Raw genomic sequence first — 14,819 nt, forward strand, 5'->3', positions numbered from 1 at the left:
ATGCACCAGGATCAATAAAAACAAGCAACACTTTACCATGTAGTAAACAATACCACTTCATTTTACCTCTGCACTTAGCTTATTGATTCACTTCTAGCCAACGATAATCCAGTGTAAGGGTAAATAAAATTAGATTTTAAGACCTTTTCTCTTTCTGATCAAGGCTAGACATAAGAGGAAACGGCTCAGACTAAACACTATCGGTTGAGAGGTATCTCCCTTAAAAATTCTGAGCCCGACCCTAATGTGGCGAAGGCCTAACATTTTACATATAGGCTTTAACCATTTTTTCCTTGCGTTAAAGTGTGCAGGACATATAAATAATACATGGGATTCATCCTCTTTCAACCCCATTTCACAAAGCTCACATAGGACTGGATCAGTATTCCTATTTGCACCCTTGTTGCAGTGCCATTTGGTTGTCCTGTCCCTCGTTTGCAAGATGCCATACCTGAATTTTAGATATAGACTTTTAGCGAACGGGGGGTAGATTTCATCCATAAAAGGCTCCAATTGCATATTCATTTTTACTTCAAAAAATTTTAAGGTCAGAGTTCCTATATTGGGGTTGGCTAGCACTGAATCACTTATAAACTCCCAGTACCTTTGTTTCAGAAGTTTTTTTGAGCTATTAGTTAGCGAGTCTGGGTCTGACCAAAAATTACTCAGGCCCAATTTTCCAAACCATTTTTCGACGTACACTAACCATAGCAGATAGGTAATATTTTTTATAGCCATTATCTCTCGCAGTGCTTCTCTGTAGTCTACCAGCTCGTCTGTAGACCACAGACGGACCCAGTAAAGCAACGGGCGAAGAGAAGCATAATCATCTGTGCGTCGGAAGTTAAGGTCCCACAATACGGGGGTCAATGGTGTAGAACCAGGTACACCTAGGAGCTGTCTAATGAAGGAATTCTCACGAACTAGGAAGGTATCCTTCAATGCATAACCCCAGAGGTCCGCTCCATAAAGGGAAGATGATTGTGATTTACATTTGAATAATTCAAGGGCCGGTGAAACTGATTTAAAATGACTATTCTTGTGCTTTTTTTAAATTGGGAACTGGTTTTGAGTCAACCTCAGTTTTGCATTTTCTAATTGTGTTTTCCATGTTATTTTGCTATCTAAAATGATACCAAGGTATTTAAAATTGGGGACTTCAATAATTTCATCATTTATTTTAAAAACTTTGTTAAAACCTTTATGAGGATTGATTGTCATGACCTTTGTTTTTGAGGAATTAATTTCCAATTTCCTGTCATGACAATACAAGCTAAATTTATTTAAAAGATTCTGAAGTCCTCTAGGTGTCTGAGAGATTAGAATCGTGTCGTCTGCAAATAACAGTCCCGGAACGGCTTCACCACACAATTTGGGAGAGTCATGCTCGCAGCCCAAAAGGGTGTCGGGAATATCGTTGACATAAAGGGAGAATAGGGTAGGTGCCAATACGCACCCTTGCCTAACCCCTTTAGATATATTTATTTTCTCGCTTAGCTCCCCATTTGGTCCCCATCTGACTCGTGCATAATTATACTCATGCAGTCTAATTAGTAACTGTACAATGTTTCCGGGCACGCCCATATTATTTAGTGTCTTCCATAGGTCTGCCCTGGGAACCATATCGAAGGCTGCTTTCAAGTCGACGAAGGCCACATATATGTGGGAGCGCCTTATGATAGTGTATTTCCAGACTAAACATAAAAATCTAAAAACCTGGTCCACTGTGCTTATTTTTGATCTAAAACCAGCCTGGTACATCGTAAAAATAGAATGATCATCGATCCATGAGGCAAGTCGGCTAAGAAGTTGGCGGGCAAAGATTTTTTGTAACACGTCAATCAGGCTGATAGGACGATAGTGCGAGGGATTCGACCTATCACCTTTTTTGAATAATGCTACAATCTCTGCCCCCTTCCACGTTTCGGGGACAGAAGCTCCCCTAGCAATTTCGTTAGATAATAGATTAATGTAGGGAGCCCAAATATAATTCTCGTGCTTCCAGAGGTCCCCTGGTATTCTGTCCGGACCGGGTGCCTTTCCTGGCTTAACTGCTTTAACTGCTAAAACTGTTTCATTCAAGGTAAATACTAGAGGGGGTTCATGCAATGCCATCTCTAGGTACATATTGGCCTGGTCATCATTATCACCTGGGTCGGCACAAGCATATAGTAGAGAGAAATGCCTAACCCAAGTACTTTCTTCAAGAAATCTGTCTTTCGTTTCGGTGGCCCCTTTGGTGCCACTAGCAATAAGGCTCCAGAAGGAGGTCTGGTCTTTGCGCTTACAAGCATCTAGCAGGTCAGACCATATCCTCTCGTCCCATTCTTTTTTGGCCAAAAGTAAACTTCTTTTGTACTGGGCTCTTTTGATTTTAACATTGTCTGATGAATTTTCCCTAACTGCAGTAATTAAATCTGATTTGGCTCTCCGGCATTCCTGGTTATACCAGGAATTACCCATTTTTTTGCATTTGTGAGCGGCATTTGATCTGTTTACCACTCTAGTCAAGATCTCACTGAGCTGGCCAATTAGGTGGTCATGGGATTCTGGCAGACAAGGGCTATAGTTTGCAGTACTATTCTCCACCAAGGGGGACATGTGTCTAACGAAGACGTGGTAGATCTGGCTAATAGTATTTGCATTTCCTAAAACTACTGGCCACTTTAGGGACCTACGATTATTTGCTTCTAGAGGGTTTTGTGATTGATAATTATATCTGGCTCTCTTATTGGTAGGATTAGAAATCAAATTTTGAATAGATAAAATCAGAGGATAATGATCGCTCTCCATGCGGTCATCCACTTGTAAATCCACTACCATAGGCCATAAGTGTAAGGAAACTATAAAATTATCTAAATGACTAGAACAAACACCTCTAATGAATGTTGGCTTACTGGGGCAATCTGAAGGCAAACGCCCATTACATGCACGCAGCCCACGCTCAAACATTAAGCTCAGTAATTGTAGGGCACTCACAGTGCAGGCTACTTTGTAAGTCGTGTCGACCAGGGGTATATTGTTAGCACTGTCCTCATCTTTATAGATGTCTTCAAGACCCAATATGGGCTCGAAACTTCTATTAAAGTCGCCACCTATAATTACCGTTGCATTCTGATCTAGCCCTGCCATGATGTTACCTAAGTGGGTTATGACTGGCGATTCTTTGCATGCTTGATGTGGTCTATTATAGACATTAATCACATAAATAGTCTGACCCTTGTTTTTTTTTAGTTCAATCATCAGAAGGTCAGAATTGTTTGTGTCTATTTGCTTAAAGCTTATACCCCCTGTAATTTTGACCCATATTGTTAAACCGCCAGAAGGTCTACCCCCGTTTGTGTTTATCGCAGGAATAAAAAAAGATCTATAATCAACCTTAAAGTAGTTCTCTAAACCCCAAGTTTCTTGGAACAGGATAAGGTCCCCGCTGGCAAGATATTGGTGCCAAGCTGGATCCGATAGATTTTTTCTCAACCCTGCAATGTTCCAGCAAAATATTTTGTCTATTTCTAGGATTTCTTGATTTGCCTGTGCCTGGGGTTGTCTAGTATTCTCGATAACATCAGTATTCAATATTTGAGCCACTGCATTTTGTCTAGTGGGATGGTAGAGCGGCAATTCTGCCATACAATCTAATGCATTTTGATTGGGCTCAGCTTCGGGGTTGTACCTGGGAGTGACATCCCTTACTTCGTTGGAAACCCCCCCCCCCTTGAGTCAATCACAGTCGTTAAGACCAGCCAAAGCCCCAAACCTGTTGAAGGTGCTAATTCCATAATTGTAGGACGAAGCCCCAAAACCCATCCATCTATAGCTGTATTCCATCTAGGCACTGGGGTATTAGGGTATGGCAAGTTCTGCTGGTCACCTAGCCATCCTTCAACGTAATTGTCATAACGTGTCGGCACATACATATTGACATGATTATACGGGCCCGTCTACTCACCAAGTTCCAATTTGGCCCTTGGGTAGTCAAACAGGGCGTTTTTTGGTGGTCACCTAGCCATGCACGAGCCCTATTGCCTAGGGCAATGTTTGAATCAGTTACCATAGGTCCCCCACCCCATCTGTTGTTTCTTACCATCCAAACTGACTTCAGGGCATTTTGTTTGGGTTTTTTCAGCTCATTGTAGAAAAATTCCAATGTAAGGGGGATAATGGTGCCACTTCTTCGTTGTGGGGGAAGAATATTGGGCAAAATATTCGGAAGTGTGGCTGAGTTATGGAAGTTTAACACGACACAATCGCCCTTCCATTTTTTAAGATTATTCCCAATCCATGTAACTTGAATACCTCCCAATTTTTTTATTACCGCAGAAAGTTTGTCAATTTTACTAATCAGTGGCTTGATAAATGTCTGAATTTTCAACTCTAACAGCTCTGAGATTTTAGACAATAAAGCTTCATCCAGTAACTCCCTAGTATTTTCCTCCACATACTCCCGACATTTGCCTTTAGATTTTGGTGAAGGAGTAGCTTTATTCTTCCCTGACCTCCCCCCCCCCCACGATTGTTTTGCGTTTTACGACACGCTCTAACTGCCCTAGTCATCCGCTTTACAGACGGTGCTTCTTCCATCACAATGTCAGTATGTGTGTCCAGGTCAGTGTCCGTGTGTATCTCCATGTCAGCCCCATTAGGTCCACTTATATCCATACTTGCATTGCCTGTGGAGTCGGTTTCAGGGGCAACGATGCTAGGGTCTTGTTGTGTAGCATCGGTTGTTTGTGGATTTGCAGGGGGACTCATAGAGGGGAGGATGGGTGACTGATATAGACCCAGCGATTGTCTTCGTTCACTGTTTATCTTATTGACCACCTGAACAAGGTAATTGTCCATAGTGTTCTTTGGTGTATCAGGTGCCACAGGAATATTTCGTTTAGACATAATTGTGTTACAGTTAGAGATTATCTTATGCCCGCAAGGAAATAGAAGGAAAAGGAAAGTAAATACAAGATGATCTTACTTCAATACCAGATGTAGTAGCGTTTTTTTCCTATTCCTGTTTAGAGGTAGTATTAGGGCTGTTTAGACTTTTCCATGCAGATTCCCTCCTCTTTCCAGGCTTCCTGAGCGGGTCGGTGGCAGATCTAGAGGTCAACAGCACATGCTATCTTGTGCCGCAGATGATATTTACTTAGTACTCCTTAATGGATGTTAAAGGGGTGGCCTAGCTTAGCCTCCTCTGGCCTCTGAGGGCCGTAGAGGGCCCGCCCTTTGCCTGGGCTTCGCCCGGCGTCCCGCGAGACGGGGGTGACGCTGTATTTGAGCGCCTCCTGGCGCGCAAATGTCGCGGAGTATGCCACTGGGAATGCTGGGTCTTGTGGTCTTTCATGCCTCACACCACGCTCCACTCGGCGGTCAGACCCCAAGCTGGAAAAGAGGTCGGGCGGCGGGAGGCGGGTGGGCAGTGACCCCGTTGTCTCGGTCCTCGCAGGGCAAAGAGTCTACAAAGTGAACAGGAAGCACAGCAGGTGAAGTCTCAGAATGCTCAGATTTCCCCCCTTGCCCTTCAGTAGTTGGGAGGGGTACTGAATGGCAAGGCTCTGGGTCCAACCAAGATAAGGTCGTCTGGGGGAGGGCTTATGAAGTTGCAATGTTATCAACATCTCATTAATATGTAGCAGCGGTGGTCTTTGAGGAAAGAGATAAGGGGCAGCTGCTGGGAGCAAAATGCGAAAGCATGGCGTGGGATCTTCTAAACAACAAGAAAAACAAGCTCTTGGCATTGCTGTGGGGAGGGGGGGGGTCACGATCTGCTTTTAGTTTGTTTTATTAACATGGGGGAGTGCATGAAGTGAGCAATCTTTAAGATGCTTGTAGCACGTGAAGCGCCCAATGGTGTGAGACCTTGCTTCACATAAAGTGTAGCACCTCTGCCTCGAGGCACGCTGGTCAATAAAAAAGAACTTAAGAAACAGGATTCCTGAGTCCATGCCTCCTGGGGGCATGAAGTGCACGCGAAGCGCCCGATGGTGTGAGACCTCGCTTCACATACAGTGTAGCGCCTCTGCCTCGAGGCAGGCTGGTTGTCAGTCAAAGAGCGCTGTGCAACGTCACCAATGCCGTGTGGGATGCAGATCACACTGGTAGTCAGCTAAGATGGAGTCTGAGCCTGAAGTGAGCCGTCTTTAACCAGCTTGGAGCACGGGAAGCTCCCGATGGTGTGAGACATCGCTTCACACAAAGTGTAGTGCCTCTGCCTCGAGGCATGCTGGTCACTAACAAGACAGAGGCAGATGGAACAGGGGCATTTTTGGCGTTTTGGTTGTTGCCTCAACAACACCGTGTGACTTGCGTTGCACAGGATGAGTCCCACGCTTCACACAAAGTGTAGTGCCTCTGCCTCGAGGCATGCTGGTCACTAACAAGACAGAGGCAGATGGAACGGGGGCATTTTCGGCGTTTTGGTTGTTGCCTCAAAAACACCGTGTGACTTGCGTTGCACAGGATGAGTTCCACGTTTTAGCCACCGTTACACGGCGGGTTTTATGCGTGCTGCAGGGATCGGTGTCCTTCATCCCAGAGGTCGGGCCAGCCTACAATGGCAGTTCATCACCACCTTTACCAAAGAAGTTAGCCGGTGACGTGTGAGGAAGTTGTTTGGTGCACCCCGTTATATTCTGCGTCGGAGCTAGGTATTCAGTTCGTGCCCCCGGAATGCCCGGCTTCGATGTAGTGCATCGCTGAACGGTCAACATCCATCACACAAATATATGTGTTTTTACTGCCCATTCTGGCGTTAAACCGTGTGCCCCACCCCTCTGAGTGTTGGTCGAGTGCGGTGCTATGTTAACAAAGGTTTTTATTGAACAAAACCGCCGGGAAATTCTGTACATACGATTCTACGGCCTGTGTGACAGAGACTGACAAAAACAGCGTTTACTACTAAAAAATAATCCGACAAGTGCAATAGAAGTGTGTAACAGTTTAAATCCTGCTCGGTGAATACTTTTATAAACACATCATACACATGTTGTACTTTTTGTGGTTTGTTAGTAATATAAAAGAAAAGGAGCTTGTTGAAATTGCCTGCTTTCACATGTAAATTGTCTATACTATTACACTTACAGTGTAAACAAAGCAAAATAATGAAATGCAACTTCTCCCTCATTTTCTGGTGTACAATTTCAGTTTTAAACACATAATGCTTACGCTATTAGTATGACATAAGCACATGGCAACATTTTAGAAGAGGGAAGTGGTAGATATAAAGAAAAGCCAGACCTCCAAAGACAGAAAGACCTACATGGCAACATTTTAGAAGAGATAAGATATAGATATAAACAAGACGGAGGTAAGGCAGAGAAGGGGAGGGGGGGAGGAGATGAGGGTGTGAAGCAGCAGGGGCCTTTGAAGTGAAGCTAAGCTTCACTTCAAAGGTGTGGGAGGAGAGCTGCTACGGCCTGGGGGAAGCTGGCTGGGGAGGGGGAGGAGAAATAGCTGGGGAACAGATGGCCGTGAAAGTTTATGGCCCAAAAGCGCGTGCCTGTGGCCACGTGAACTCAAAGAAAACTGCAGGAAAAAAACAGTGGTTTCACGAGGATTTTGAGCACTTGAATTCTCGCCATTTCCCATTCCTTCGGAATGGAAAAGAGGCAAGACCTAAAAAAATATTATATGCGTGTATGTAGATGCATAGATATGTAAACACAAAACAAGTTTAAACTAATTATATACATTTTACTGCTGTAAAAGTTATTTATCAAAACATATACATTAAACACACCACATGATTTTTGAGAAGCACTGCGAGTGACCATAGTGTTCACCTCACACTCGGCATGGAGCATTCAATGTTCTCAACTCCGTCTTCCGCATATAGCACATAGGGTGTTGTAGAATACTGTGTTGCTGCAATGGCGGCCATCCAACAAGACACTGAGGTTGATTACCTTCCCTTCCACCCCAAACCAGTACATTAAATGGAACAACATTTAAACTGATGTCGAGTTTTGACACATTACCATGAGTCAATGGTAATTTGGGCAATAAAAACAACTAGCAAAAAGGTTCAAGAACTGGGAAGAACAAAGGTGGGCTGACCATTAATTCAAGAGGGCAAATGCCAGAAGGGCTGGGCTGCATTAAAGGCTGTTGGGCACCTCCTGGCTATGGGGCTGTATTCACATTTCTCCTTTATGGTATCTATAAAGGTAAAATCAATTTCTCAAGCTGGGTTTTATAGGAAACCTTTAATGCTACAGCATTTCAGTGCTCAAGGGAGTTGGCCAGTCAGCAGCAGCACCTTGCCAGCAGGATCTATGCCTGGGTTTCAGAATATGCACAATTATACACAATTCATACATCACATATATACGGTGAAAAAAATAATTATGGAAGTAGCAGGCTAATGTAGGATATTGTCAGAGGAGTTTCAAGCTCCTATGGTTAATCTGGAAATAGGGAGCCAAAAAACTGGGGCCACTCAAGGCTGAAAAACATATGTGGGGTGGCCCTTGAAGAGGAGGAGGGGCGGTAAACAGTGCAGGGTCAATAATGGATGAATGCTGAATGTGGAGTAGAGTAAAACACATTGCTTGGAGAAAAATGTAACATTTTCTAACAATTTTTGACTAAATCAGGACACAGAAGGTAGACGAGGAGATATTTTTTTTAACCATTCCATAATTATAATAATGTGTTATTTATATAATTCTTATTTAATACTAACTTACATCTTTAAATGAACAGCCATTGGTATCTCGTCTCAAACAATGGAATGCTGAGTAGACCACCACATTTCTAACCTGTTGCCTGCAAACCACAGTGGCAGGAGCCAATCCCACTCAGATATGCTACCATGTAAAAAACATTGAGAGTTTTGTGCATTTAAATCAACATTTGTATTAATAATAGTGGGGCCAGCAATTAATGTACACTTGAATTCATGTGTATACAGATATGGAGATATTACAATTGAAACAAATGCGCTACATGTTAAAGTGCGTTTTCCTGGCTTAAGCTAGCTACGCTACAGTTAGTTCGACACCATCTTGACCAAAACAGATGCTGTCTCATAATGTTTATTTTCTGTTTATATCTCTGCCTTACACTACCTGCTGCAAGACATGGATATGTGTTTTCCTGAATAACACTGTTCTCCAAGAGGGCCTACCAGCGGAAGCTTTAGTAACAATTTCCAGTGACCTTCCACTTGCTCGCGGTATTGCATTTATTCACTATGGTTCACAGTTGTTTATGTAGCTAGTTTATTCTGACACCTCCAGATGACATTTGGTCAGAAGTGCTGAATCAATATTCATGCAGCAGGTTAGTTGTAAGGTGATAGGGCTATGTGACTTTTTAATTGTAAAACTGTGATTCATTGGAGCAATGATCATACCACGCCGACTTTGACATTCTGCATAAATTCTATGCAACAAAACTGTATATAAACCCTTAAAGTTGTGGGTGAGACAAACGTCTGCCCTCTAGTAGGGATGCTGCCTAATTTCTAATAGATTTTGCTGCAAATTTGAGGCTCAGTTCATTTCTCATTTTGCTTATTATTCTGCATTGTACCAATTACGGACATCCTTCATGACCATGATTTTATGCATGTAAATGAGACTATTGCTGCATCTGCACTTTTACTATTTCTGTATTGTGCTTTTGAATTTTGTAATAAAACTTCAGTTTTTCTAAAATCTGCTCCATAATTCACTTTTTAAGTCAGTCCTTTCATTGACAGTATTATGAAATGCTGTTTTGAACCATGTCCCTGGGGAACGTTGTCTCATGATTCGTGGTTCACACGATCCACCCAACAATTTGGATGTGCTATTAAATTATACGTTTTCTAGGGGCACAGCTCACCCATAAAGATTTGCCCTTACCTTTCTATAATCTCACCATGAGCCAGGTTATGTTATTGTCCAGTATGACTTAAAGCAACCACTTATGAAGTAGGTTCAGATAGCTGTTCCTCTGCTCTAGTTTCATGGAATTCTCAAAACAGCACCATCCTACAGGCTTCCGGAGGTCCAGCCACGTTATTTACACTCTTAGAGATCACAGCAGCGTCCAGTGAGGTACCAAGACATCAAAGTTCAGAACAATTCATATTAAAAAAAAAACACTTTAACTCCCTGCAGACATTTTCGGTAGTAACTCTCTCACTGTTTGAAATCATTGAACGCATAACTTCTCAACCTTCCTAAGCAACATCTCTTAGAGCATCATATGTAGCCAGTGATCCTTCCTGCACCTCCAAAGAGCCTGTCCCTGTTCACTCTTAAGCTCAGGAACTAGCACTTACGCAGGCCTATCCTCTTTCGCAATCAGGTCTATCACCTCCAAGTAATGTTGGAAATAAATATCTAGAAGTGAACTACCCCTATATTTTGTGCTATTAGACCTCTTTTAATATTAACAATATACAGAGTAAGCTCGTGCTGCGAGTTCTTTCACAGAGAATGTTCCACCAGGCCCTCTCTAATGTAGGTAGGCAATGTTTGAAGAAGGTCTTCCTCCACAGTGAGACCACTCTTCTTCAGCAGTGAGCAGAAGCTGATCTCTGATGGCAGGGCTTGCAGAACATTCCCCTTCAGATCCAGGTTAGTCAGATGAATCAACTCTCCAATCTCTGGGGAGAGAGAAGACAGCTTGTTCCTTCCTACATGCAAAGTTTTCAGCCGGAGGCATTTGAAAAGTTGGCTGGGGAGATCTTCGAGCTGGTTGCCGCTCACAGAGAGGACCTGCAGAAGACCAAGCTGACCAATCTCCTCTGGGAGAACCTGGATCAAGTTGTTGCTGAGATCGAGATGCCTCAGCTTACCTAGAGTAAACAGGGCTGACGGCACAGAAGCCAGCTTGTTGTCTGACAGAAAAAGCTGCTCAAGGTTTTTCAGAACCTCAATGGAGTTTGGGATCGAAGAGATGGCATTGTGACTGAGTTTTAAACAGGTCAGACGGCGAAGATGCTGGAAGCTTGCCATATCCTCAATCGCCTGGATACTATTGGACTCAAGGTCAAGTTTCTGAAGACTGGTCAAGCTAAAGATGGCATGGGGAATCTTCTCCAGCTCACAGTGATGGAGCTCCAACTCTAAGAGATTGGACATCTTCTTTAGGTTACTTAGAATCACCAGTTTAGTCCCATCATTCTCGATTACCAGCCTGGAGAGGTGGCTAGCCAGGTCCGTCACAGCTGAGGGGACTTTATTAAAGTTGCTCTTGATGGTCAGCACTTTGAGATTTTTCAGCTCCTTTAGTGATTCCAATGAAATGACTTTGTTGTTGACTGAGCTGAGGTTGCCAGACAGGTGAAGCTCCAACAGATTCTTTAGGGAATAGACCCAAAGAGGGATTTCGTCGATGTCTGTGAACTTGATATGCAGCACTTTGAGGTGGTCCCTCAGGAAACTGAAGGCAATGTGTTCCACCTTTGCAGGGCAGTGGTAGAGGTAGAGCTCAGTGAGGCAGCTCATCTTTGAGATCTTTGCAGGTAGCTTGACATCAGAGATGAGCTCCAGCTTCAACACTTCCAGATCCATCATCTCAAAGACAGCCTTGGGCAGTCCAGAGAGCATGAAGAGCTGCAGCTCAAGCTTGCCACTTGAGTTCCTGCTGATGTGCTGCCGTAGCTTCTCATACGTCCATTCGTGATTGAGGTTGAGCTCCAGCAGCTTGTTCTCACTCACTGCCGAGAGGAAAATGGCAAACCTCTTTGAATACAACTGGTCATACTGGTCGGCCATATGCAGCAGGAAGGCAAAATCATTCTTAACATCCGGGATGTCACTGAAGTTACTTTCCTCACGGACCTTCTCAAATGAATATTCCTTCAATGACTTCTTGAAAATCCAGAACAGAGTGTAGATACCAACCAGTCCATATATACAAACTAGACCTATGTAAGCAATCAACAACTTCTGGAGTATAAATGCCAAGTTGTGGGTGCAGAAAAACACGGAGTAGCCAGTCAGGCTTTTTATGTTGGGCTTGCAGATGTGACGAAAGCGGATCGCACCCACAAAGCTGGAAGTGTACCCCAAAATTATAAGGAACTTGACAACCTTAAAAACTGTTTGTCCAACATAGACTTTGTAGATGAGATCAGCATCCTCAGTGTGTGTTCGGAATTTGCGAATCTTTTCAAAGAGTGCTTTGGCCTGTTCTCCATCCTTTTTGTCCAAGATATTGGAGGAGGTCACCTCCGAGATTTCAAAGGGAATGTCTCCTCTGTAGGAGCCTGGAGAAGCGACCTCATCAGTTGTCCGCCTTTCGCAGGCCCGTGAAGCACATGACTTGAGACGTCCAGGGTCCTCTTCAGAGTGTTGGCAAGCTGTCTCAGAAAGAGCCTTGGTGGTCCAGGGTGACTCAAAGCACTTCTTCAGAATTGAGATGAAGTGCTCAATCTTGGAAGAGGTCTTGGGATACTTAAACCAAAAGTTACTACTGATGAGCAAGAGGAGAGAATGCATCAAGGCAAGGTAAGGGGAGTATTTGGAGTACCATGGCAGCGCTTTCTGGTAGCAGACATGGCTGATGTAGATGTACTGTTGATAGTCTAGGTTGGTTGGATGACCTCCTGTCTTGGAAGAGGCCCTTCTGGAGAAAGGGAGATGTGGCTCCTCTCCATCCACTGCTCCAGAGCTGGTTTTGTGCATGAGGACAGAGGTGGCAGTCGAAGGGGTGGCCAACGCAACAGTGGACAGCTGTGAAGAATTTGACACAGTCTTGTTCAAATCTTCATCTAATGGCAGGCAGACAACCTGGTCTTTGGAGATCAGGAGAGTTCCAGAGAAGAATGACACCATGAGCATCAGGATGACCAGATAGTCCATCAGGACGTCCCACCAGGGCTTCAGTGTTTTGAAGGCGCTTTGACTGTCGTTCAGTGTAGCAACTTCCGTAATGGTAAACATTTCTGAGGGAAAATGCAGAAAAAGAGGAGAATTAGTAAAACAACTAGTCTTTAAAACATATATATTTTATTTTCCTGAAAAAGTTAATTAGCTGCACTTTGCTTCAAGACTATGGCATGCAGCTTGGTAGATGCTGGGAGGAAAAGAGGTGGAGTTAATTTGTGAAGAGTTGGAGAGTGTGATGAGGGAATGAGGCAGTCTGAGAAGCAACAGGGTTGGAGATCTCAGAGTTCAAGAGGCCACAAGAACAACAATGGGGGATTTATGAGAACAAATTAATGCTTCAAAGAGGAGGACTGTCTGACATGAATCTGTGCCCCACGGAGTGGGTCACATCCAAAGCTGAAACATAAAAGAGAAAGACAGCCTGCTCAAAACCATGTAAAGAGGCTCGGACTGAAGAAAACGCAGAGGGTGCGCTCTGAAAGATGGGGGAGCAGATGAGTCCTACTGCCTTGATAAAAGCGGTCAACAGGTTGCATTTTACTGGTTTGTACCACACATGTATTCCTCCTTGTAGCACTGGTAGAGAGCTCTGTTTCTTACAGCTTTTCAAACAGTTAGGAAGAGAAAAAAAACATATCCCATCCCCTGCATTTCCTTCCTGACCCCCCCCCATCGTTAAAGACTTTGTGACCCGCCTTTCCAGAAAAATTCAAACAACCTTAATAGCCGACCCTTTGTGCCACTACCCCCACCCACATCATTCATCGCACCACTTTCCTCAGCTCTTCTTCTTTCTCTCTATCTTCCTTAACAACTCACTCACTGAGCTCTCTCCATTCTCCAGTTAGGGATCTCCAACCGTCCAACACCCTTCTTGCGCCCCCAAATCAAACCATTTCTTATTTTAAGGATTTTTTGCTAGAAAAACAGAGTGAAGGTATTTGGAACGAATTTGCCATGCTGTTGGGAGTGTTATTCAAGTAGGCCACCATTCTAAACTACACCTTTGCCCCATTAGAGGCCTACTCTTTACCATTATTTCTAAACCTGTAGTCGGTGGACCGCTGCTGGTCTGAGACGCCTACGAAGAGGGTCCACAGGGGCTTGGAAAATTAAATAATAACACACACACATTATATATAATACACACACACACATACATACACACATAGCAAAATTTTGATTTGAAAATGTTAAAATGCTCTGCTAAAAGAGAATACATCAAGAACAAAGAGACAGTGATATGCTACAGTCTAATATATAGCTTCCCATGGAAATAATACTTACTTTTGAAAAGATTCAACCTTCCCGCTAAAGTTACAATTTTGAGTATGGTAATTATTTTGTTGGTGAATTACATAAAATATTTCACGTTGTGTGTATTTGTTTTAAGTATACTTTTCGCTCTATTTTGGGGTTTTGGTTAGAGGTTCAAACAGTAGAAATTACTTGTTTGGGGTCTCAGGCTTCCAATATTGATTTATTGGGTGGGGGCTGGGGTACTCAAGTTAAAAGGTCAAGAACCACTATAGTTTTGAACCAAAGGCCTTGTTAGCATCTCGCACATAAAAGAGGTTTATAATGAGGATTCGGCTTCCCTAATTTGCATGTATGAACTATGGTGCCACTATGTGCCTATTCTATATATTACAGGCACCTATGGTGAAATTGCCAGTGCTAGTTAGGTCGAGCCTAGCGCAGCGCGCAAACACTGCTCTAGGAGAGGACCTTTAGAAATCGGTCAGCTCTTTTCAAGCACTCGTGCTTGTGCTGGCATCCACCTTGCAGGAGCGAGCAGCGGCGTGCAGGGGCCATCTGTTTTCAATTAGCGTGGCCGCGCACGCTTGTTGACATTCCTCTACTCTCGCTCTCACCCTCCCTTGTTTTACGTTTTTTACAGGATTGCTGGTCATTTTCTCAGATATCATGTCAGCCATGCGTCGTCGCCCTTTTTGCTATGACAGAGATTGACGCAAACTAATGTAATTTAATCTGCGT

At 43.7% G+C, this 14,819-nt stretch overlaps 1 protein-coding gene across 1 annotated transcript in view; it reads right to left on the reverse strand.

Annotated features, from left to right (window-relative positions):
* Positions 1–7,665: 7,665 nt before the first annotated feature.
* LOC144823114 (volume-regulated anion channel subunit LRRC8D-like) overlaps positions 7,666–14,819 on the reverse strand; it is a 70,185-nt gene continuing 63,031 nt past the window's right edge. Inside the window, exon 2 of the mRNA XM_078681305.1 lies at positions 7,666–12,877. Coding sequence (XP_078537431.1) covers positions 10,413–12,875 — 2,463 coding nt within the window. The 5' untranslated portion in view covers positions 12,876–12,877 and the 3' untranslated portion in view covers positions 7,666–10,412. The remainder of the gene's footprint in view (positions 12,878–14,819) is intronic.

The sequence above is a fragment of the Lissotriton helveticus genome, chromosome 1_1 (assembly GCF_964261635.1).
Source record: "Lissotriton helveticus chromosome 1_1, aLisHel1.1, whole genome shotgun sequence".
NCBI classification, from domain to species: Eukaryota; Metazoa; Chordata; class Amphibia; order Caudata; family Salamandridae; genus Lissotriton; species Lissotriton helveticus.